Source organism: Camellia sinensis, chromosome 1, assembly GCF_055761805.1.
Source record: "Camellia sinensis isolate YWXY chromosome 1, ASM5576180v1, whole genome shotgun sequence".
Classification (NCBI taxonomy): domain Eukaryota; kingdom Viridiplantae; phylum Streptophyta; class Magnoliopsida; order Ericales; family Theaceae; genus Camellia; species Camellia sinensis.
The window spans coordinates 132,458,845-132,483,993 of NC_138961.1; the positions used below are offsets into that span (position 1 = coordinate 132,458,845).

A 25,149-nucleotide genomic window follows, 5' to 3' on the forward strand; every position below is an offset into this window, starting at 1 on the left:
ATATGTATTTTTTTGTTACCTATTTTAGAGTCAATCTAATAAAAAATATATAGTAATAAGGTACAATTTTTTTAATTAGAAAAATGCAATTGAATTAAAATCAAACATTCTATGAATAATTTCATTTAGTAGAAATAAATTTTATAAAATTCAACCTATGGGAAAAATTTTAATCTCTTCATACACTTGCTAAGTTATTTTTAACTAAAAGTAAAAGTTTTCACATTAAATATCAATCGGACACGAATCAAAATAACACCATATAACAGCATGAAAATAAATGAATTGAACTAATATTAAAGTAATTATGAAATAACACATTATGAAACACTCCCCTAATTAGGGGCCCTAAATTTTGTTCAAAATTGGGGGCCCGAGGCAACCGCCTTAGTGGCCTCACCTCAGGGCCGGCCCTGTCAAACAGCTCCAACAGAATTGTTGTAACGAATGAATTTATGAAGGTTTGTTTCACAATCCTTGTTAATTTTTTTTACAAGTACGGTCCTGTTAATAATAGACGTGATCTAAGGCTCAAATGGAAGTTTTGTAGGGCAAGACAATTGGGGCAAACAGTTGAGAATTGTCCCAGTTTAATGTTATAGTGGTCGTTATATCATTGAAGATCTATTTACTTCGTGGATGAGATGTTTGAACATCAAGGTTTGTAAAACTACCTTTTTGCAAAATCACCAGTGTTTGTTTTTGTTATTTTTGTTGGCTATACCAAAGAGGTGTAACATTAGGAATAGGTTTGTTTGAAAGGAGCTTTCGTTTCAACAAACAATATTCATCTTTTTTTAATTGTTACTAGGCATTCGATCTTCAGTCTTTTGGTCAAATAATTAAAACAAAAATGATGTTTAAAAAGACCACTAAACTGAAGCTAACAAAAGTAGATGGATATGATTGGCTCCCAATTTTGTGGGCCCCACTTGAGGGACCAATTATACCTGACCGTGCTATTCGGCTTCAATGTAAGAGTTTAGATTCTCTCTTTATTTTTCTACTTACAACGGTAGAGATGCATTCTAAGTTAATCTAATAGTCCAGATCTGATTATTTTAAAAAATAAAGATATTAAACAAACTAGATTTGGACCCATTAGATCATCTTAGAATTCATCTCTACTATTACAAATAAGAAGGTAAGGAGAGACAGTAAGGAAAGGATCTTAATTCTCAACGTAAGTAGTAGAGCACTAATGTAGAACAAATGAATAGTAGTATAAAATAGACATACCGCTATGCTGTGCTTTTGTTTTGGTATTGTCTTTTTATGATAGCTAGATGTGCTGGCAGAGTTGACGCTAAGGCAAAACTATCAATAAATTTGTATATCAATGTGTTTGCAAATTACAATAAGTTTGTTTGACGAATTAGATTGGATAAGATTGTGAGTGAAATGATTATTAGTGAACAGATTGTTAATGTGAGAATTGTTAGTGAAAAGATTAAGTAAAAATATAGTTATTTGTAAGTAATATTATGGTATGTGATTAATATATAAAATTACATAAATACCCCCAAACTAACAAATGTTAAAATAATTATAATATATATAATAAAAAAATGAAAATAGGGAGACAACCCACGTGGATGTGTCTTGCCCCTTACATAAATGCCCCCAAACTATTTATTTTTTATTTTTTGCCATTTCTTGCTGGAAATGGTTTGGCATAGTCTTGAAGAGGAAGGGCAAAACAATAATAGCACCAACAATTCCAGGACTAAAATCTGAATCCCACACCCTCTACAGCTTAGCTAATCCGACTGTGTGGTGGGATTGACAGTCAGACTAGACAAATAATCTGGCCACAAACTCCTCAAACCAAACATGCTTTAAGAGATCCCACCTCACTATGACTCCAATCCCATCATTCATGCGGGATAACAAACGTGACTTGATGTGTTTGATTGGATGGACTAAATAAGTAGGATTAGAATCCGTCGGACTTGAATTTTAGAATTGTGAATCTCCCGAACTATTTGGTTGGATTGATATGTATCCTGTGTTTATTTTCTCATGAGATTAGATGTCTGGAAAGGACTATTTTTAGTGAATCCAATATTTAGTTAGACGGACTGGTAGGATAAATGAGCAAAAGACTATTTTACCATTTTTCAATTGTTTACTAAGTAATAGCAAATATTAAACATATCTTTAATATTTTAATTATTTTTAGATAGATTAAATAAAAATTTATTTTATTTTATTTTTTACACAATTAAATAGATTTATTTTTTTAAAAATTAAATAAATAAAATATCAATAAAAATATATGTTATTTTTTTAATTAAAATTCTAAATAAATTTGTTTTTAAAAATAATAATAATTAAACAATGAAATTAAATAAAACGTCTATTAAAATTTAAATAATGAAATTAAATAAAATATAAACAAAATTTTAAAATAAAACATTAATAAAATATCTATAAAAAATTATTTTTAAAAAATTAAATAAATAAAACATCAATAAAAATTTAAATAAAATTATTTTATTTTTAAATTGAGACATTTAAATTTTATTGAATTTTACTAAATATAATACATAATTAAATAGTAGAGGGTCAAAATGATCATTTTGTCACTTAATCCCAACAGTAAATAATCCCTCCAAAATTGTCCTACACCCCTCCCCCGAGATAGTATAATCCCCCATATGGGGGATAAGGAGTTTGGCCGGACTCTATATCCGGCGGACTAAAAAAAAACGAACACCGGATTGAATGTTTCTCCCGGATTACAATCCGCACAGTAAATAGTTCCCCCCATATTCCTACATAATGAACTTTTGTTGGTGTTAGACACATTTTTTTGAATACATATTGAAGAATTTTCATGCATTTGAATGCCGCTAAAAATAATACTAGCCCTTGAAAATGTTGTGGTAATTGTACTTAGTGGCATTTTCAAGCGCTTTGGATTTGCAAATTTTTTTTTTTTTGGTTGAAAATGCAACTAAGATTATATCTCAAAAAATCAATTCACTAAACTTCATTTTTACCCCCTAAATTATATCTCAAAAATCAATTAGACCCCTAAATATAAAGAAATTAAAATTAAATATTTAATTAATAAATTTTTATCTCAAAAATAAAAACAATAAATTTTAAATAATATACTTTACAAAAAGTTAATTAAAAAAATATAAAAAAATTCTCATTTAAAATTGTCTCTTTAAGTCTTAAAGTATCTTGAGTTATCGTAGATAAACTAATTGAGCCGAAAATTCATTGACTCATATCCTTCTCTACTCGACCACACTAACTAGAACAAAAAGTAGAAATGGAAGTTTGTATTCACTATACAAGTATAGTAATGCACAAAGCTTTATAAGGCTCTCAGGCCTTATTTGAGAACAGACTTTTTTAGTAACTTTTTAGTTTTTTAGCTAAAATATGATGTAAAAAAATTAAAATGTTTGGAATCATTTTTTGGTTTTTTACGAAAAGATGTGCAAAAAGTAGAGAGAAAATGAAATCTTTGACTTTTTAGTATAAATTGTTAGTTTTTTGATTTTTTTAGTAGTTTTTTGGTTAAAATCACCACTTGCCAAATGAGGCCTCAACCTCACAAGTTCTCACTCTTGGCACTCTAATTCTCACTCTAGAGCTCTCTTGGGTCTCCTCTTGAATGATCTTTACAACAGAGGCATCTCCCTTTATATAGTCATCCACATCTTCAATGGATAGCTAGGATCATTTTGATCCAAAGCTACAAACTCTCCTCTAGAACATTCCATAAAATATCTAGGACAACTATCTCTCCTACTATATACTAGAATTCTCTATATTAGTGTAGTACACGATAGGCTTCTCCACAACCTTTTGGAACCTTCTAGCGCTTGCCATAAACCTCAAACGCTGCTTCATATGTCATAGAAATTCTTGGGGCGTGACAACGCACTCTCAATTGTAGCTAGCTTGTTTCCCAAATTAATTTTAATAGAATTGATCGACTAATAGTAATTTCAAAATTGAGTGGGTAAAAATTTAGACTACACTTATTATGAGAGTATCATATTTTTTTGACAATTGAAAAATTATATTGAAAGATGGAAATAAATATGTCGAGATCTGCTTACAAAATCGAGATTAGTACCTACTTGATTGTATCATCTACGGGTGCTCATGGACTCAATCAATCTGCCAAAACCAACCTAACCCAACCCAATTCACCTGCATTTGAGCGATTTTGATAGTATGAGCGGACGGATGTGGATGAATAGTTTTTAATTCCGCCTATGTTCAAACAGATACATGAGAGGCTACCCGACACAACTCGATCCGCCAACCTCCCTTAAGAAAATGATATTATATTTTTATGCTTTGTATGTTAAAAATAATATATTTTATTAATAATATTAGCTACTTAAAGTTTGGCTTTATTTTAATTATAAAAAATTATGAATAAAAATTTTGAACTCAACTAAGGCTCAAAATAGTAAAAAATTACTTTAGAATAGATCAAATAAAAAAAAGAGAAGAGAGCATAAAATAGTAAAATCCAAATCGGCAAACCGATGCACATTCGCTAACAAAACGGATGGATACAGATTGATTTTTTTTCAATCCACTTGAGTTCTAATAGATTGCGGAAGAAAGGTCACCCGATCCAATCCGATCTACAAGCACCCCTAATATCATCGATTGAATTACAATTTGATGCAAAAGTTAGCAATTACTTCTAAAGAATACTCAACATGTCTAATACTCAATTTTTTAATTTAAAATTTATTTTTCCCACTTTTTTAGATGAAAAATTATTATTAAATATTTAAATTTATTTTTTTCTATATTATTAGGGATCTAATTGATTTTTTAGGGATAGTTTGGAAGGACAAAATGATGTTTTAAATGAAATTTGATGACACGTCAGCGGGTTCTATCTAATTATAGACGATAGCTGAAGGCATGGGTGAAATTGATCCAAAATTGAATAGTTTAAGTGTAAAACTAATATAATTGAAGGTATAAGTGTTGAATTAATTTTCGAGTGATAGTTTGAGGAGCAAAATAATATTTTCTTATTTTAATCCCCAAATCATAAGAAAGGGAAATTTACAATCAGGTCCTATTTTGGCAAATAATGGTAGCTTAGATCCTACCACAAAAGTTTAAACCCATAAGTCCTCTGTTAATTTTATATGATCAATCTATCCTTACAAATTCAAAAACACAAAAAACCCTCTCTCTCTCTCTACAAATATCATATTTTTCTACTTTTTCTTTCACAAATTCCAGTGCAATAAAGCTAGAAGATCATCTAGTATCATCAAACATCAATATCAGGTGGAAACATTTTAAGATTCGAAGTCGTTCATCTCTCTCTCTTTCTCTCTCTCTATGTCCACAAATTTCAAATTTTTCTACTTTTTTGTTCACAAATCCCAAAGCAACAAAGCTAGAAGATCATCTATTATCAACAAACATCGATTCAGTTGGAACATTCTAAGATTTGAAGAAGTGAAATAGTGAAAATAAGAGCTCTCGTAACAAGTGGTCTTCGATGAGCTATGGTCACTTTGCTTCCTGATACCCTGAGGTTTGCAAAACTGTGATCGACAATATTATAGATCGGCTCAATGATTCAAGACTTTTTAGATTTAAATATCTTAAATCCTAATTATTTAGGGAATCTTTTCAGTTTCAAAACTCTTGTTTTTTATTTCGATTTCGATTTCAATTTCAACGTTGATTTTGGTATTATTGTTTTCAGATTTAGAGTTCATGCGAATGAAATCACCTATTTAATCTAATACTCTGTTATGTTTTCCTCAGTTAGCGAAATAACTATCTGGAATATTGTTGTGCAAAACTGCTAATGTTTTTAATTTTAAAATTGAAAAAAAATTGATAATATTCTCAGTTTTACTAGATAGTCAAATAAAACTAAAGAGCTAATCGTTTAATCTGATACTCGTTTTTTTTTTTTTCCTCAGTTAGTAAAACAACTATTTGGAACATTTCTGTACAAAACTGATAATGTTCTCAGTTTTAAAATTGAAAAAAACTGATAATATTATCAATTTTATTAGATAGTCGAATCAAACCAAAGGACAGAAGGGCAAAAATGTCATGATATCTCAAAATAGGACTTGTGAATTCAAAAAATTATAGTATCGGTGAATAGAACTTTTAAGTAATTAACCTTTTATTTTATTTTTAAATGGCAAGAGACAAATTATACATAGATTAAACCATAATATAAATCACGGTGGAGCAAATGAAGTTTGCCTTGGATTTTATTTTTTTATTTTTCATTTATTTATTTTATTTATTAAGAATTAATCATCTTGTTTGGCTAAAGTACGTATCCTATGTTTGCGTAAAGCACATTATAGCATATTCCTCTGGTATATTGGCGCAATGGCCCATCTTGTATATTATTGAGATGAGAGTGTTATTAATTATCATGTTTTCTCTCCTTTTCTCTCTAACCAAGCAAAGTTTCTCTCACTTTCCTTCGCTACCACCACCACCACCACCACCACCACCACCACCACCACCACGGATTGATGTTCCCCAAAGCACTTATCAGTCAAGGTCTCTCTCTCTCTCTCTCTCTCATGCTTTAGTTTTTGTCATGGTTTTGCTACACGATGGTGGTTCTCTTTAGAATGATTTCTAGGCATTTCATTGTTTTGATTTTTCTAAATTTTGAAATATTAAATTATCTTTCATTTTATAGATCATATATGACTGCCTTTCTTGCTTGATATAAATATTTCCTCCATAAAATCAGAGAAAATATCATTTTGCCCTCCAAATTTTCATGTATTTTTCAATATAATCTCCAAACTTCGATTAATATCAATTTTATACCCAAACTTTCGAAATTTTAATCAATTTGGTCCCTGCCGTCACATTCCGTTTATAACTGGACGGAATGTGCTAATGTGGGGGGCATATTGATTTTTAAGGTATAGTTTGGAGGACAAATTGATTTTTAAAGTATAGTGTGGGGGTAAAATGAAATTTCAAATGAATTTTGATGAAACGTCAGCATATTTCGTCCAATTGTAGACGGAATGTGACAGCAGGGGCCAAATTGATCAAAATTTAGAAAGTTTGGGTATAAAATTAATATTAATCGAAGTTTGAGGTCAAATTAAAAAACGCGTAAAAGTTTAGGTATATAATGATATTTCCTCATAAAATCATGTACATAGTAGAGTGATCAAGAAATCTGTGGCCTCCAACAAAAAAAAAAGAAAAAGGTGTGCAATTCTTCCTTCTTCAAAAGTCTTTTTCAGTTGGTTTGTGTGGAAACCTGACAAGTAGAAAGAAAGATTGCACCAAAAACAAAAAACAAAAATGAAATGTGAACTATAAATAAGCCCTTCTTCAGACTACTCTTTTGCTGCAGACTTGGAGGCTTAGGAATAAGCGATATGCGCCGTTAGATGATGATGTACTCATCGGCTGATGTGTTTTGTTGTAGTAAAAATCATAGTATGTGATGACGGACACTTGCTCAACACAAACCAGGATCACCAAAATATTGGTATGTAACTGTTTCAATGGCTTTCCTACGTTTACAGTGTCAATATTTTTGTTAGTTTGTTTGCTGCTGCTGTGTATGAAATATTTGTTTGGTTTGGTGTTCCAAAAAGCAGCTTATGACTGATGATAAATTCTTGGCTTTTGAAGAAGCTGGCAATCCCATTTTGTCACCTCTAAAACCACTTAAACCATTAACTGGTGTATAACACATCAATCTATAAAAACACTTCAAAAGCATAAAATCCATTGAACACAGAATCAACTTCGAACCTTTTCAGAATCTGAATATTACAATAAGTTCACTTGTATTAAGATAAACAAAATGAAATAAAGAATAAACAAAATAAAAAAACCCTTTTGTTGGTTGCAACTAAAGGGCAAGAATAGAGGATGCTGCCATCCACTGCCTGTTGGCTGTTTATCTCCACCCATGCCCAAATTGAATCCTTGTATAAATGGTGTTTCCAGACTCTGGCCATATTACTCCTCTGTGTATTTACTATTTTCCAGATATAATTTGCGATTGTACTACAAGTGGACCGCTTGTATAATGAAAGAGTAAATAACATGACAGATTTATTCCCAAGTTGATTCAATATCGAACCACAGTTCAACTCAACTATGAAAAAATGCACCTCCATGGGATGACAAGTGTGCCGATGCCATTAAAGCCCTGAAATCTCTAGCCAAAACTCTTCCTCTACAGATTCCATCGACTGGCAAAAGAATTTTACAAACTGACATCACTGGGGTTGCAAACTGAAAAGATCCCTGCAAGTAGAAGGGACACAAGCAGTTTAGGTCCTCATATTCTAAGTAGAAATGTCCAAAATCAGGAGAAACTGGAATGCAAGTGTTAGACAGCACAACTAAATGATTTACCAGTAGAAAAAAAAGCTTATGTGAGGGCGGGTCCGGCTGCTACTGGTTTTAGACATCTTAAGCCTCTTTGTAAAAACTCAAAAATCAGCACAAAGAGGCCAAATATGCTTAGAAAAAGAAAGAGCTTTTCTAAAATGTCAACCATGAAAGAAAATTTGCTTCCTGCTTCAGAAGTAGTTGTACTTCCAAGTGATATCCTTGTTGCCACCCACCCTGAAAAAGGAATAGTGCATATTAGCACATCAAAATTAAATAGAAATGATTGTAAAACAGAACATAAAATTCAATAGCATATATGTGGAGAAATAGGATTCAATAGATATATGCAGTTCGTTTTATGATCAGACTGTTAATACAGTTCCTTTTGTGGTCAGACTGTTAATCTCATTTGGTGTAGCTTTTGGAGCTGCTTATAGCTTTCTTTTCTTTTCATTTTTTCTTTTTATAGGAATTTGTGACAAAGTGTTTGGTGCATATTTTGCTTATAGTTTATGAGGCCAAAATAGACTACATAAGTTGATTATATGTGTTAGGTTTTTATTTTTGGCAATTCCGTTTGACAAAACTCTTTCCAGTTGTACTTGTTTTCGCACTTTTATTTCAGTAAGGTTATGAGTTTTTAGATGCGAATTCAACCCGAATTGTGCCTTGTAGAGAAGTTTATGGTGCTAATTCTTTCATGATTGCCATTTCGCTGACTATAACGGGGATCGAGCTGCCCAGTCAGCTCGCGGGGGTCTAGGGGGCAGCGCCCCTTGGCAAGTTCGGGGTAGCGCCCCCGAAGCAAAATGTAAAAATACATTCAAAGTTGCTTGTCCGCTCGAGCGGCCGTTTGTGCGCTCGAGCGGAGAATCCTTGGTTCCAGAAGTTTGATCGCTTGCAAAAATACTGGGAGATGTTTTTTCCCACTTGAAAGGAATTTCCTGCGCTCGAGCAGCCATTTCGGCTCTCGAGCGGAGATCGCGGAACAGATTGCTATAAATATGTGTTTTAGTCAGATTTTAGGCTTACGCTTCCAGATCTTCTTCTTGGATATTAGGGTTTATATCTGGGGCTATTTTGCTAGTTTTCTTTGATATTTTATTGAGTATTCAACTCATGGTTTAAGAAGTATACATCAAAGGATTGCTTGTTTATTCTATATAAAAGAAAGAGTTGTTTTTCGGTGGATTTTGTGGAATTTGGGCTTGAAGCTTTGGTAGATTCTGGAATGGCTCATTGTCGTGATTCGACATCAGCGTTGTGGATTTAACGTTAGGCAAGACAATTCTGAAGTGAAGACGGGGCTGGAAGAGGCACATAGGGGTTGGCTCAATTCGGACGTGGATTCGCTAGGTAATTGAGGGTATACTTGTGTAATTCCTTTATGTCTTTTTAGTGGATTGTTTTGTGACTTTTGCCCGTGATTTTTTTTTATCACAATTGGAGGCGCTCCAATTGTGATTTTTCCACGTAAAATCGTTGTATCGATTTGTCTTGATTGTTTGATTGAGATTATTATTTACTACTTAAAATTGATACATAATCACAAATCAACATCTAGAAGATTTTTAGTTTTTTCAATATGCAAGTTGGGGGAGGGGTGCTTCTAGTTTTTGTTTCCTGATTATCAACTTTTTAGCTTGAGAAGCTGCACCAAACAGGCCCGAAATCATTTGGCCCAAAAATAATCCTTGCAATTTAGTCTCGACGTCAACATGCTTCTAAGTCATGCCAAAAATTCATCACAGGACGGATTCCATTTTGTGAATTACATGAAAGGACTCTGTTTGAGTATGGTCAAGCATCCGCGCTATTGAGGGTAAGGTGATGGCTGCAGGGTTTCACCCTTAAGGACCATTCCATACTTATCAATGTCATATCATCTAAGCTCTCTATGCCTTCCTCAAGAAAAAGAAAAGAGACAAAAATGAACTGGGTCTCACTACTGAGGAGATAGTGTTATTCACCGCACCTACATAAGAAAGAAGAGGAGAGGGCTTGTCTTTAGTCACAAACAGCAACACTTACCAGAGCTTTTCGTGGGCAAGTTTGTCCAGTCATATGGGATCATCTGTTTTTCTGATGCCTTGATCAATTCAGAAAGAGCTTGATTGACCTGAAATGTTGCAATTAAATCATCGTATTGGTATACTGTCACAATGTAATATACTCAAAACAATGCTTTAATGCATACAGCACACAAACACAATGGCACAAAGTAGAAGTGAGGAGGTTAACAAGAATCTTTTTTGAACTTCTAGAAAGTCCCCCACATCATACAATAACCAGAACACCAGAAAATATATTGAAAACATATTATGAAAAAAACAAGCTGAGTAGCTGAGTGTTTTGATAGTGGAAATATGTAGAACTCAAGGTTAATGCTTGTATTGTGAATTCACTGGAATATTTTAATGAGTGTGACTAGTCAATTTTGATTTTTCGAGCCACAGTTTTTTCCCTGCATCTTGCAGGCAATGTATGATCCTTGCACTTTATACACCAAGTCTTGGATTTGAACCTATCATAACATTTGACCAAAAAACCTTTGACGTGTGCATGTGTGCTCCAAAAATTAGAGTTGCAAAGTGTTCGATGCCACAATAGTGACAATTTCATGGGAAATTCATATATAATTGCATCATGAAAACAGAATTGGGTTAGTTACACGGATACCCCCTCAACTATCATAAACTATCACTTTGCTCCCCCTCAACTTCAAAATTGTGTAATTAACCCTAAAAGCACGGACACTTCAAAGAAGGTATCGTGTTTGTGTCACTGATACTCATCTAACATCATTTATTTTTAACATTTTTTAGAATTGACATGCTTGAGTTACTTGGGTTTATTTACACACAAATATAAAACATCACAAGATTGAAGCTATAAAGCGTGGATCCTTCAAAAAAGGTGTTGTACAAGTATCGGATATGGATATACGTCCGATATGGTGGGATACGTATCAGATACGGCAAATAAGTATCCGATATTTTTGTTTTTATTTTTATTTTCAAATTTTGGATACAGGAGGGATATGCGAAGGATACTTGAGGGATATGGCAGGATACATGAGGGATATGCCAAACAAGTATCCAATTTTTTTTGTGGAAAGTGTGGTGGCGGTCACTAGGAAAGGAGATAGGATTATGCTGGTTAAACTAGTTATTGGAGGGAATATAGTGAATATTATTAGCGCTTACGCCCCTCAAGTAGGGTTAGATGATCAGACTAAGAGGGATTTTTGGGAGCAAATGGATGAGATCTTGCAGGAGATACCCGTAGGAGAGAACCTGGTTATAGGTGGAGATTTTAATGACCATGTGGGTATAGATAAAGTAGGTTATGAAAGGGTGCATGGTGGATACGGTTTTGGTGACAGAAATGAGGCTGGAGAGAGAATCTTAGATTTTGCGTTGGCTTCTGACCTGGTGGTGGCCAATACTATGTATAGGAAGAGGGAGGAGCATTTGATAACCTTTAAGAGTGGATTAGTTACGAGCCAAATAGATTATTTCTTAGTGAGAAAAGTGGACTGCCTGAAATGCAATGATTGTAAGGTGATTCCTAGTGAGAGTCTGGTCTCTCAACATAGGATTTTGGTACTAGATATATGTTTTAGAGGGCAATACCAAGTTAGGAAGGATGGTGGGCGTCGTAGGATAAGATGGTGGGACTTAAAAGGGGATAAACTAGAAATATTTAAGAATCGAATGGATAAGGAAGGTACTTGGGACTTAGAAGGTGATGCTAACTCTATGTGGAATTCGATGGCCAATTGTATGAGGAGAATCTCAAGGGAAGTGCTTGGAGAGTCGAAAGGAACGGGATCCAGCTCTAGGGAAACTTGGTGGTGGAGGGAAGAGGTCCAAGCAGTAGTTAAGGCAAAAAAAGAGTGCTTTAAAAAGTGGCAGAATGATAAAACTGAGGAAAACCTTAAAGAGCTATAGATTGGCTAATAAGGAGGTCAAGAAAGTAGTGAGAGAGACTAAGTTGAAAGTTTATGATGACCTATACACTAAACTAGATAGTAAGGAGGGAGAGAAGAGGGTATACAAACTTGCTAAGATACGGGAGAGGAAAACAACAGATTTTAATCAAGTAAAGTGCATCAAGAGTGAGGATTCTAAGGTATTGGTGAAGGATGATGAGATTAAGGAAAGATGGAAGAATTATTTTGAGAAATTGTTAAATGAGGAACATGGAAGTACGATAATAGGGGAAGAAATAATCAATAATACGATAAATCAAGACTATAGATTCTATTGCAGGATTAGGAACTTTGAAGTGGAGATTGCACTTAAGAAGATGAAATCAAATAAGGCTTTAGGACCTGATGATATCCCTATTGAAGCTTGGAAGTGTTTGGGTAAAAAGGGAGTTGCTTGGTTGACTAGGTTGTTTAGCAAAATTTTGTTGACTAGGAACATGCCAGATGAGGGGAGGAAGAGTATTTTAGTGCCAATCTATAAGAATAAAGGTGATGTCCAGAATTGTAACAACTATAGAGGAATTAAGCTAATGTGTCATATAATGAAAGTGTGGGAGAGAGTGATGGAACGCCGATTGCGAGACATAACAGAGGTGTCAGAGAATCAATTTGGGTTTATGCCTGGTAGGTCAATAATGGAAGCGATCTATCTTTTGAGGAGAGTAATAGAAAAGTATAAAGAAAAGAAAAGAGACATTCATATGGTGTTTATCGACCTTGAGAAAGCATATGACAGAGTGCCCCGAGATATAATATGGTGGACGTTAGAGAAAAAAAGGGTGACAAAAGGCTACATTGACGTGATTAGGGACATGTATGAAGGGGTGGTGACCACTGTTAGATCGCCAGCTGGAGAAACAAATGAATTTCCTATCACTATAGGGTTACACCAAGGATCTACCTTAAGTCCTTATCTTTTTGCTTTAGTTATGGACGAGTTGACGATAAATATTCAGGATGACGTGCCATGGTGTATGCTTTTTGCAGACGATATTGTGTTAGTGGATGAGACTAGAGAAGGAGTTAACACAAAGTTAGAGATTTGGAAAAAAACTCTTGAATCTAAAGGATTTCGGATAAGCAGAACTAAGACAGAGTACATGGAGTGTAAATTTAGTAACAGTAACAATGAAAGCAGAGGAGAAGTGAAGATTGAGAACCAAGAACTGCCTAAGAGTGAACATTGTCGTTATTTAGGGTCGATTATCACAACAGCGGGAGAGATTGATGCAGATGTGGCCCATAGGATTAAGGCGGGATGGTGTAAGTGGAGAAGTGCGTCTGGGGTATTGTGCGATAAACGAATACCCACTAGACTAAAAGGTAAGTTTTATAGAACGGCTGTAGAAATTTAATGTATAAAGAGAAATAGAGAATTGTATTATTGATTAATTTACATCTTGATATATTACAATTATTCCTATATATAGAAGAGAGGATGTGGGAAGAGAATAGGTGAGTGTGTAGTAGGTATGGAGTAGGTGAGGAGTAGGTGGAGAGTAGGCGAAGTAGGTGAGTGTGTAGTAGGTGGTAGTGGTAGGTGTGTAGTAGGTGAATTTTAACAGCCCCCGCAAACTCAAGGGGGATAGGAACTAACCAACTTGAGTTTGGAGAGAGTAACAAAACAAGAAAATACATAAAAATAAAAGAGGATAGGAGACACTGTATGGTCGTGTCAGACCATTGGTGAAGACACTGGATGGTGGTGTCATAACGTTGTAGAGGACACTGTATGGGGGTGTCATAACGTTGTAGAGGACACTGTATGGTGGTGTCATAACGGTGTAGAGGACACTGGATGGCGGTGTCAGACCGATGTAGAAGACAGTTTATGGGGTCATGTCGGACCGTTGTAGCAGACAATGTTGTGACAGTGGTTGTGACAGTTTACAGAGTCTTGCTGGACCCTTGTAGAAACTAACCGGAATCAATGTCGGGACAGTTTACAGAGTCTTGTCGGACCCTTGAAGGAGCTAACCGGAATCAATGTCAGGACAGTTTATAGAATCTTGTCGGACCCTTAAAAAGTCGCACCCTCAAAAGGTGTGCCCAATCTGTCAAAAAAGGCGTGCCATCAAAAGGCGTGCCCAATCCATAAAAAGGCGTGCCAGATATGATGGCGAGGCACGTGAGTGCCTTGGTTGGCGCGCCCGTTTGTCGTCTGGCGTCAAGTGGCGCGCGATACGCGTGGCTGCCTCGGCTATTTAACCAAGACGGAGGCTGAGGCTGAGGCAGAAGCTGAGACAGAAAAAACTGAGAGAAACCTCTGAAAAATTCTTCGTTTTGCTGAGAAAGATACTCTGTAACACTCTGTTCCAGAAAAATGGCTTCGTCTTCCCGAGGTCTGCTCACTCTCTTTCCCGACCTCAACGAGTCAACAAGAGAGATAACTGGTGCGGTGGCACTGGAACCTCAACCAAGCGCCCCGGAGTTTGCTCCGTTGAACTTTCCTATGCGGTCTGTGGAGCAAAGAATGGCAGTGCAGTCGGATGTGGAGGCCAATCAGTATACATTGAAGTCATGTGTGGAAACCATGACTGCGGTTACAAATTTGTCGAACCGGCTGCAGAGTAGGGCAAATGAGGTGCAGCAGTTAAACTACCAGCTGGCTCTGCTCCAACGCATGTATAAGGATGCGCGAGCAGAGATAAGTGTGCTAAAGGCGGAAAATAAGGAGCTGAAGCGGAAGGCCACCGTGATGTTCCTATTTGGAGGTCCGCCATATGCTGTAGTGGAGGAGCAGGGTGGAGTGATCGTGCCCAGTGGAGTGGGAAACACGGAGGCAACACCGTCAAGGGCCGCCCAGGACGGAGGCAAGAAGAAAAGACCGGCGGAATAGGCGAAGAAGTGAGGTCGGTTGATGGCCAGCTGCAGAAAAGAAAACAAAGCTGTTGGTGTTGTGTGGTGGTTTGTTTGTTTTTTTTTTTTTTTTTTTTGTGTGTAAAATTGTGATCGGGGTGGATCCCTGAGATGAATAAAATATGGTTTGGTGTGCAAAGCTATATTGGATGAATGGAATTGGAAAAATATTAAAAATAATGTGAAAGAAAAAAATAAAGAAAAAATAAGAAAAATATATTTAAAATCAAAAAAATGAAAGATGGGGGAAAGACGGAAAGTGGTTTGGAGAAAATAAATAAAAATAATGGAGTTGGAAATCAAACGGAGGAGAGATGAATTTTTTTTTTTTTTAAAATATAATATAATAAAAAGATATATATATATATATATATATATAATAAAGAAAGTGGGGAACAAGAGTGTAATGAAAAGAAAAAGTATAGGTTGGAACATCGTGGGTCACATGGGTGAGTAAAAGAAAAAAAAAAATAAAGAAATGAAAAGAGGGGGACAAAAGTTGGTATCTGGGTGTGATGATAAATAAATAAGAAAAGAGATACATGTGCAAATCAATTTTTGTTTCGTGTGCTTTTCAAAAGATGGAGTAAAATAATAAAAAAGAAAAAGAAAGTTGAGTGGGTGGATAATAGAAAAAGAAAAAGAAACAAAAAGAGGGACACCAGTTAAATGCTGACAAGTCCCCAAGGTCTGAAGGCCACTATTTGTCAAGTCATAGGGCAGCTGTAGTTGCTCGATAGGTCTGTCTTCCAGATCGAGCTCGACCAAAAATGGGAGAGACTTAGTGATGGAGATGACAAGCTCATCAGATATAATATCTAAGACAAGCGATAAACTCTGCAAAGCGAAACCAGGAGACCCTGGACAGACAGGGATGCTGAGTCTGGTTGAGTTCTGCAAAAAAAATTTTGTCATCTCTGAGTTCACGTATGAAATGGATGGCATCTTGTATAAGCAGTGGCTGCAATTTTAGAACTTTGACAGTTTTGGGAAGAGACAGTTCCATTGACTGAAAACCATTTGCATCAAGTTCTGTCCCTCGGATCTTTATACAAAGTGACTCCAAGCATGAGCAACTGTTAAGCATATGTGTAAGGTTCCTCTTGAACATCTCTGGTGATTCTCCTCCTGCCAATTCCAGCACAAGTACCCGTAAATTAGGGCAATCAACGGTGACGCTTCTGAGTCCTCCCCCAAACCGATTCAGAATGCAATCCAGAGTCTCCACATCTGGAGAAAACGAAGAGAGATCGAGAGTGGGGAGAGAGGAAAGGACACGGTAGACAGAGGATCGAATGGTGTCGGGAACACAAGCTGCGGAGCAAAGCGTCTCTAAATCCGCCTTTTCCAGGATTTCGTAGATTATGCTATCAGTAAATGATATGGGCATGTTCCTCCTTTCTGTGAGTTGCGGAGGCCTACAATCAGTGACATTCGGTGGATTCTCTAAAATCAGTGATGCTGGCTTTGCAGCAATTCTACGAAATCCTGCAATGGCTTGGAGAGAGAGAGAAGTTGTGCATGTGTGCATGGTCACGGTTTGGAGGTTGTATGGTAGCTCAGTCGTGGAGTTGCAGCAGCGGTGTCTGCCGGTTGTGGAGGTGCAGCAGTAGGAAAGTGAAGGTATGTGTAGAAAAAACTCCAGCGGGCAGCGAAGGCAAGGTTGCCGGCCGGCTGCCCGCCGGAAATAAAGGAGTATAGGCCTAAATTTTATAGCTCTGATACCATGTAGAAATTTAATGTATAAAGAGAAATAGAGAATTGTATTATTGATTAATTTATATCTTGATATATTACAATGATTCCTATATATAGAAGAGAGGATGTGGGAAGAGAATAGGTGAGTGTGTAGTAGGTATGGAGTAGGTGAGGAGTAGGTGGAGAGTAGGTGAAGTAGGTGAGTGTGTAGTAGGTGGTAGTGGTAGGTGTGTAGTAGGTGAATTTTAACAGCATTAGACCAGCTATGTTGTATGGGACGGAGTGTTGGGCAACTAAGAAACAACATGTAGATAAGATGAGTGTGGCTGAGATGAGGATGCTAAGGTGAATGTGTGGTAAGACTAGACAGGACAGGATTAGGAATGAGTGTATTCGGGAATGGGTAGGAGTAGCACCGATAGAAGATAAGTTGAGAGAGAATCGTTTGAGATGATTTGGTCATATTCAACGGAGACCAACAGAGGCAGTAGTGAAGAGATACGATGCTGTAACGATAGATGGAAGTGTTAGAGGACGGGGTAGGCCTAGATTAACGTTGACTAGCGTTATAAATAGAGATATGAATCTACTTAATTTGACTAATGAAATAGCCTTTGATAGGGCCGCGTGGAGAAGAAGGATTCATGTAGCCGACCCCATTTGATGGGACTTAAGGCTTGGCTTGGTTTGGTTTTAATTTTTTATATTTTAATGCGCCAAATAAGTATATAATTTTTTTAATTATTTTATATTTATATCTTTTCAATGGTCAATACCCTTTGCGCTTGTTCTTTTTTTTTTTCTTTTCTTTTTCCCTTATCTATTAGGCTACTTCTTTCTTTTTTTTTTTCTCTACATAGTTTTAATGTAAGTATTTCTTTGCCAATTTTTTTGCTATGTTTGGTTAGGTTTGCCAAACACATTTCCAACCACTTTCATGAGTGTGGAGTTTGTTTTGAGTTTTCAAATTATAATTTCAAACCCATTTTTGAAAACTCTTTTCCAGATGGGAATATTTGGCTAACTTAGTCGTCCTCCTCCCAGATGTCCAACCAGTTGATCGGAACAGTATTCGTTTTTTTTTTTTTTTGGCACCTATTATTTTTATATTGTAAATAAAAAATATTTTCAGAATTTTTTAAATTTTTATATGAGCTTTGGATAGAATTTTAGGTTGGGTGTTCGGTTATGAGTTGTAAATTTTTGAATTAAATAACTTTTCTAATTTCAAAAACTCAATACTCCTTCCAAAACTTAATTCAAAACTCTTTTAAAAACTCATAACCAAACAAATTTTCCACATTCAAATCATAATTCCAAAACTCATAAACTCAAAATACAATTGTATTTTCAAATCATATTTAGAAAACTCTACCAAATGCTACCGTTAATTTTAGAAACTTTAATGTTAGTATATCTTTATTTAATAGGAATCCCTCTCTTTATTTATTAAGTTGCTTTAGGTTTTATTTTCATACATATTATATTATTAAAATTATAAAAAATAATTTTTTTTATGAACATATCCCCACCCTATGATACTTCTTAAAAGTATCGGATACCGATATTCCTTGGATACTTATGGATACGTATCCGATACTTCTTAAAAGTAGCGGATACTTCTTAATTAATTTTTCATTAATTTTGAAGTATCGGATACTTAGTTTTGAAGTATCAGATGCTCTAAGTCACATATTATCGGATACTTCTTAATTAATTTTGAAGTATCAAATGCTCCAAGTCACGTATTACTCCTTTTACGAAATTAAAATTGTATCATTTCTTGCATAACATCATAATATAATATAATTGCAAGGATAAATAGAACATTTTTACAATACTTTGCTTAGTTTTTTTTTTTATAAAAATAACATAGTAAGCTAAAGTAATAGAATTCATCAAATTGACATATCTTCATTGTATCATGCATGTCTCCTATAACTACATAGAAATAAAGATTAATAAGATAATATAACAATAGTAAAATTAAATATCAATAAATAAATAAGCAAATAAACTTACATAGAATATTTTTGACTAGTGAAAAGGTAAAGCATAGGGTCAAGTTGTGGATTGTTTTGATATTATAATATCAACATACTAGACTTGATATTGAAATGAAATATTTGCAAGACCTATTGAAAATTTAAAAACTAAACTAGCTACTGGCTTAAATTAATATCTAATTCTTAAAGATTAATATTTTGCATTATAAAGTTACTGTGGTTTCTCAACATTCTTGAGTTTATGTATAACTCATTGCTAATAATTTATTTATTTATTATTTTTTACAAACGTATCCTAGCAGTACCCGTATCCTACTTTTTAAGATTTTGTCATATCGCCATATCCGTATCGTATCGTATCCGTACCTCGTATCCATATCTATGCTTTCTAGTCCCCACCATACGTATCTTACTTTTTCAAATTTTAGCATATCGCTGTATCCGTATTGCTGTATCTTGTATCTATATCCGTATCCGTACTTCCTAGGTTTGAAGATTATAACTCGAGAGTCAATGATTAAAATCAAAATAATGTGGATATATATCTATTAATCCCTCATTTTTTAAGCTTTTTAATATTAGGAACTCAAAAAGCCTAGAATTTCTAATTTGTTTGTGAATAAGCTATTAAAAATAATAGAAATGGGAACATTTTGTTCAGACTTCTTCTGCAATAATAGAATGTAGAAAATAATTTCTAACCGTTTTAATATTATAAAATATAAATGTGTTTGTAATGTAAAAATGAATAAGTCATCATTTTTATGTATATATATTTAAAATAATTTATTTATTCGTTCGTCCCAGCATGTTCTTTATTTTTGAAAATTGCCATCTCAGTATGTTCATATTTTGTCATATCTCTCTCCTATGTCCGTATCCTCTCTCCTATGTCCGTATCCTTGCTTCTTAATATATACTACTACAATGCAGACCATACATTATTTTATGTAGTCTTGAATATAGAATAGCCACCAAGCCAATTATTTTTGAAGGACAACTTCATATCTAAAACCATTACAATAAGATCAAATACCTCTTCTGTCCTCTCATGACTCACTAGATGCCCTCCATGTAGTTCTATCATTCTAGCAGAAGGCTGCAGCTTTTCAGCGAGTCTCTTTGCATGGTATAATTGAGCAATGATATCATCCCTGTGCATTCAGGAAATATGGTTAGTTTTCTAAATGGGAATATTCGAAAAGATTGACAAGAAAGAGAATCGAGTAGTGCTATTGAGCAGAGAAAATACCTGCCATGAATGACTGAAATAAGAAATCCTGCGGAGCGGATTAATTCAAGTTCTATTTGTGACATTTTATGATTCCAGCATGCATTAATTTGGCCCTCAAAACCATGATTGGACTGCATCCCACTTGTTGATATACCTTTCACATATTCCTGCATAAAAGTATTCAAAATAAGGCCACAGCCTGAAAACATGAAAGCAACCTCAACTCACTAGTTTGATACTTGGACTGAGAACACTAACTTTTAACTTCATCTATCTAAAGATAGCAGAAAAGTATTATTTAGAAATTCCTTCATGTCGAAAATCACGATGAGCCAAATACTGTTGAATAGCTTGATATAAATTGTTGGGCCGATTTCTTTGTAGTATAAGCTTTTTGGACAATCGGTAACTTAACATAGTATCAGAGCTTGAGTGGGGGAGGTCTTGGGTTCAAGGCATTCCATTTACATTTGGTCCCCATTTAGATTCTTACTTCTCTCTATGTATAGCTCTCCACGTGCAAGATGGGGTTGCAGGTGACACGTGAGAGAGTGTGTTGAAGAGCACATTGGTGGCTCATTTCCTAATTGCCGAGGTTTTTGTGATAACTGGTAGCTTAACAAATACATGGTTGAAGATAAATGAAGACTGATTATATCCATGCGTTTCATGATTTTCAATAAGGGGAGTTTTCATAAATAGTAGCATTGTACGACATGTTTTTCAGAATAGTTCTTTTTCTTTTTTCTTTTTCTTTTCAATAATGTGAGATACAAAGCAAGTGTAGCACACTCCCTATATATATAATACCACCACCCCATGTCCCTTTCCTGGGAATTGAACCCCTGCACCTTCCTTTTGTTAAGGAGTACCACCAAAGATGATAGCAATCTGCAAACCACTTGAGACTTATTTTTATATAATCAGCAATGGTTGTCTCATTTACAGTGATAATACCAGTTAGTTCTGATTCATCTCTCAGAATCATTGCAGAAGGGAAATTGGACAGTTCAGTGAAAATGAAGATTATATATTATGAAAAACTTTTAGGAGAAAGTGCAGTAATTATTTGGCTTTGGTATCCTAGTGCGATTATAAAGCAAAACAAGTTAAAGTTTGATCGGCTTAGCATTCCTTACTTGATACAAAATTGCTTTTCTTGTGTTAGGTCCAACATACTCCTCAAGGTATTCCTGCACAGAAAATATAACATAAACTACTGTAGGTGGTCACAGAGCCACATAAAGCATGCATGCATGCCAGCAACTATGTTCTTCAAATTAGAGCTCAAGAATACATATAATTTGTCATGGATGACTGAGTAGAAATCATAAAAGAATAAGTAGACATATGAACTATTATAAGGTCAGAATTAATCTTCAACTTATTACCGAAATTAATCATCTTCAAGCCAAGATAATTCTAAGGTGTAAATGTAAAAAGTCACTATGTCCACTGAAGCAAAACCTAGTAACTGTAAAACAATCATTAAGTCCCCACCCTACCCCTTCCGATCATGGAATAGGGGAGAACATAAGTAATCATAATCATCTGGTTAGGATCGATAACCAGCCCATTATGTATATTTATGTTAAAAATAAATACAAAGAATCTTTCTTTTTTTCCTCAGTTTACTTCATCAAATATTCCTTCTCATCTGTAATGGCCTATAAAACAGGAGAATGATGAACAAGAATAACAATAGACCTTTGTGTAGTGAATCTCCAAATCAACAGCTGCCCTTTGCTCAGGAGTCTTCGCCTTGAAGAAACGGATTGCAATGGATAATGTTTGACGATCAAGCTGCAAAAGACTAAAAATGTGACCATCATATCTGGTAACTGGCTTCAATGCAATCTTGATAAAAATTCCTGTTCTTTATGCGAAATAAACAGTTGGTCTCCAATGACTCTAAACAAAAGTCAAATCTATAGCAATGCTAATAAGACTAAAACCTGCATGTTTTTCCTTGCTCCCATGGTATGAGCTCCTATTAGCTCTTTCCAAACCTAGGCCTTTAGAATTTGATAAATTCATTTGCCTAACCTAGAAAATAATGATACATTTATTGTCTTCCACCCTAATTTTTTACATATCAACATGAGTGACTAACAACACATGTAAGTTTTAAATTAGGAAATGGAAAACAATATGCAATAAATCATATAATGCCCACAAAAAGTTGACTTTCATGCTTGCAAGATGCCATAATGCATACACAGACAACTAGTATAGTTCCATCACATTATTTACAAAGTATAATACAGGCAACATTTTTCACAAGGAGGTCAAGTTGCTTGTGTTATATACTTTGTATACCCCAGAAAAATGTGGACCAAAGTGCACAGTTAGTTTTTTCATCCAAGTTAATGGGTTGTGATAGCCACGCGCCTAATGATGCCAAGGCCAACAAGTCATCACTAATTAATAGAAGTAGCCACATTTTATGGATTTAAATCCACGTTTTGCAGTTAATGGATGCCATACATAATCCCTTGTACGGTTACAAAAAAAGAAATTCTACCTTTGGAAAACATTCATAACCTCCACCAGTTACATTCAGTAGAGCCAGAGACAGAACTCTATCCGGTACCAGTGCAGCTAACTTACAAGATATCATAGCTCCTGTGTGACACAGAAGATAAGACAACTAAAAGTAATTAACTCAATTATCATGATAAACAATAAGTATGCAACCCATTAAATAAAATCTAGAGCCAGCATTATGCATCCACGAGTTCAAATTTGTGTAAAAGAGTAAGATAACAATTTCAATGGAGATAAGAGTCATGGACTAACCCATTGAATGGCCAAAAACATGAGTTTTTCTCCAACCCAAATGATCCATTAGGGCTATTGCATCTTTTGCCATGATTCTTGTTCTGCACACAACAAAAATAAATTCTTTGAGGACTACATCCACTATTCCAGGAGCTAGGAAACAATTTAAAACACCACCTCAACTGATCCTCAAAGGCTAAAAGTTGAATAGGCTCAGATAAGTGGAGTTTCTATTTTCTCCAATCTTGAATCATGATAGTCTAGATCACCAAATTTTCACTTTTTTTTCCCACCCATTTTCTCAGCGACCAAACAGATCAAAAAAAAAAAAAGGGTAAAAGGACCAGAAAAATTAACAAATTTGGTTCTTTCTGGCTTCTAAGAATGCAAAATAGGAATTAAGGCCTATATTTTGGCAATTAGGAAAAGACTAATTTATTGACTATTTGAATCTCATCACTTATCTATTTTTTAAACTTTTTTTTCCTTTCAAAAACGTAAAAAAAAAAAAAAAAAAAAAAGAAGTCAATCGCAACATATATTATAGAGTATATATATATATATATATATGAGACTAACGTGTATGCTGACTTTTGTGTGGGTACAGAGCTGCGACCCATTCCACGATTATCGAAAGCACAAACCTCCACACGACCTTCACTGTTTCCGTCACCACCAACCTCAGCTGCGTCAAGATCGACGGCCATAAATTGATCATCATTGGGCGTCACCGTCCCTGTGAGCCACTTGATTTGTGGATGCCATGAATCGTGGGTACCAGCAAATCCTGATCATCAACCAAAAATTCATCTCCGACCCACAAAAATTAATCAAAAACCCAATTCAAAAAACACAATAAAAACAGTACCAATGATCATAAGGACTTTGATGGGTCCGCGGCCGTAGGTTCTGTAGAAAATCTTGGTTCCATTATTGTTAGCTTCTGAATCTCCGGTCGTTTGGTACGAGCCGACGTAGCAGAACGGCATAACTGCTTCAATTCTAGAGAGAGATAGAGAGAGAGAGAGAGAGAGAGAGAGATTTTCTCAGCGGAGGGGTGATGAGGTTGATGACACGTTGAAAACTCGGAAGTGCTGTGGTGGAAGTCTTCAATCCAGATTATTAGAGAAGAGAACGAAATATGGTTTCCAAATACAACCAACTTATTTAATACTTTTTTATTTTATTTTATATTTTTTGTTGTTTAAAGCGTGATTATTATCCGGGTCTTTGTCATGAACACGTGTCAGATAAGGAATGGGTAGTTGGCTTTGTCTACTCTACTGCTGGGTCAAAGTCAAAGAGGGGTTGAGAAGCTTCCGTTCTCTTTAACTACTGTTTCGTTTTTCTTTTTATTTTTCTTTTTTGTAATTTCAAATTAAACAAATAGTCTGTGGACAAATTTTATTAGTATTAAAGTATGATGGAACGTTGTTAACAACAAAAAACGAAAATGTAAAACGTGGAACGTGTGATTTAAAGTAAACACAGCCCCAAATCTCAAGTTGTGCCTTTTAAACTAAGGCCAAGTTTGGGTAGTTTAAAAAAAGCCAAAAAGTCAAAAAGTTACTCAAAAAGTTAAAAAGTCATTACTATTCACCAAAGTCAACAATTACGGCTGCACAATTCCCAATTCTAATTTTCTCCTACAAACTAATTTTTACAATTTTTTATTACACATTTTTCCATAAAAAGTCAAAAAGTTAACCCAAACATTCATATTTTCAACCTCAACTTTTTAGTCTAAAAAGACAAAAAGTGCACTTATTTAGTCTTCCCAAACTTGGCCTAACTCCTTAAAAAAAAATCAAAAGCTTTAGAAGCATTTTTAGAGTAAGTATTATATAAACAGTAATGCTAGGTATCATAAAATTTTTTTCATGAATATGATCATGAAAGATTTATGACCTTTGGATTACACTTAAAATAAAGTACTACACACTAATCAAGGTAATCTAAGGGTAACAGATTTTTCATTATCATTTTCATGAAAAAATTTTCATGATGCCAAACATTTCTCTTATATAAATTAACAAATATTACTAAAATGTGTTTTGTTTGATATTTAATTTTTTTTATTTTTTATTACATGATACATTACCTTTGTATAACTTTTTTGTTTTTTATTTTTTAATTTTTTTTTAATCCATGTCTAACACCATTTCCAATCTTGACTCATAGTTTTGTATAGGATAAATTGCTTAAAATAT

The 25,149-nt window shown here is 34.7% G+C and overlaps 2 protein-coding genes across 10 annotated transcripts in view; one reads left to right on the plus strand and one right to left on the minus strand.

Annotated features, from left to right (window-relative positions):
• Positions 1 to 6,388: 6,388 nt before the first annotated feature.
• Positions 6,389 to 25,149, plus strand: part of LOC114287195 (uncharacterized) — a 36,855-nt gene continuing 18,094 nt past the window's right edge. For 2 of the 6 annotated variants that reach the window (XM_082884523.1, XM_082884527.1), the window contains exons 1-2: positions 6,392 to 6,546; positions 7,370 to 7,507. In XM_082884523.1, coding sequence (XP_082740649.1) covers positions 7,429 to 7,507 — 79 coding nt within the window. In that variant the 5' untranslated portion in view covers positions 6,392 to 6,546; positions 7,370 to 7,428. Of the gene's footprint in view, positions 6,547 to 7,369; positions 7,508 to 21,836; positions 21,996 to 25,149 lie in introns of all 6 variants that reach the window. The other 4 variants (XM_082884520.1, XM_082884524.1, XR_003637832.2 and 1 more) reach the window with 3 other exon arrangements.
• Positions 7,753 to 24,111, minus strand: LOC114287194 (uncharacterized). 4 transcript variants are annotated; one of them, XR_014338959.1, is made up of 11 exons: positions 23,808 to 24,111; positions 23,519 to 23,726; positions 22,958 to 23,040; positions 22,683 to 22,783; positions 21,866 to 21,961; positions 21,298 to 21,351; positions 20,177 to 20,325; positions 19,961 to 20,078; positions 10,399 to 10,551; positions 8,389 to 8,601; positions 7,753 to 8,277 (listed from the first exon to the last, which is right to left on the minus strand). XR_014338959.1 is itself a non-coding variant. In XM_028230471.2 (11 exons), the coding sequence occupies exons 1-10, from the start codon at positions 23,926 to 23,928 to the stop codon at positions 8,405 to 8,407; spliced, it is 1,215 nt and encodes a 404-aa protein (XP_028086272.2). In that variant the 5' UTR covers positions 23,929 to 24,111; the 3' UTR covers positions 7,753 to 8,277; positions 8,389 to 8,404. The 4 variants fall into 4 exon arrangements, 3 of the variants coding, with proteins under 3 accessions (XP_028086272.2, XP_082740639.1, XP_082740633.1); XM_028230471.2 differs by having other exon boundaries at positions 10,399 to 10,486; XM_082884513.1 differs by having other exon boundaries at positions 10,399 to 10,486; positions 23,584 to 23,726; positions 23,808 to 24,087.

Excerpts from the sequence above, each read along its gene's own strand:
- LOC114287194 (XM_028230471.2), bottom strand. The coding sequence starts at position 23,928 with ATGCCGTTCTGCTACGTCGGCTCGTACCAAACGACCGGAGATTCAGAA. Across the intron at positions 21,962-22,682 it reads GTTATGAATGTTTTCCAAAG|CTTGATCGTCAAACATTATC; the intron begins GTAGAATTTCTT and ends AGTCTTTTGCAG. Across the intron at positions 21,352-21,865 it reads TGGAGATTCACTACACAAAG|GAATACCTTGAGGAGTATGT; the intron begins GTCTATTGTTAT and ends TTTTCTGTGCAG.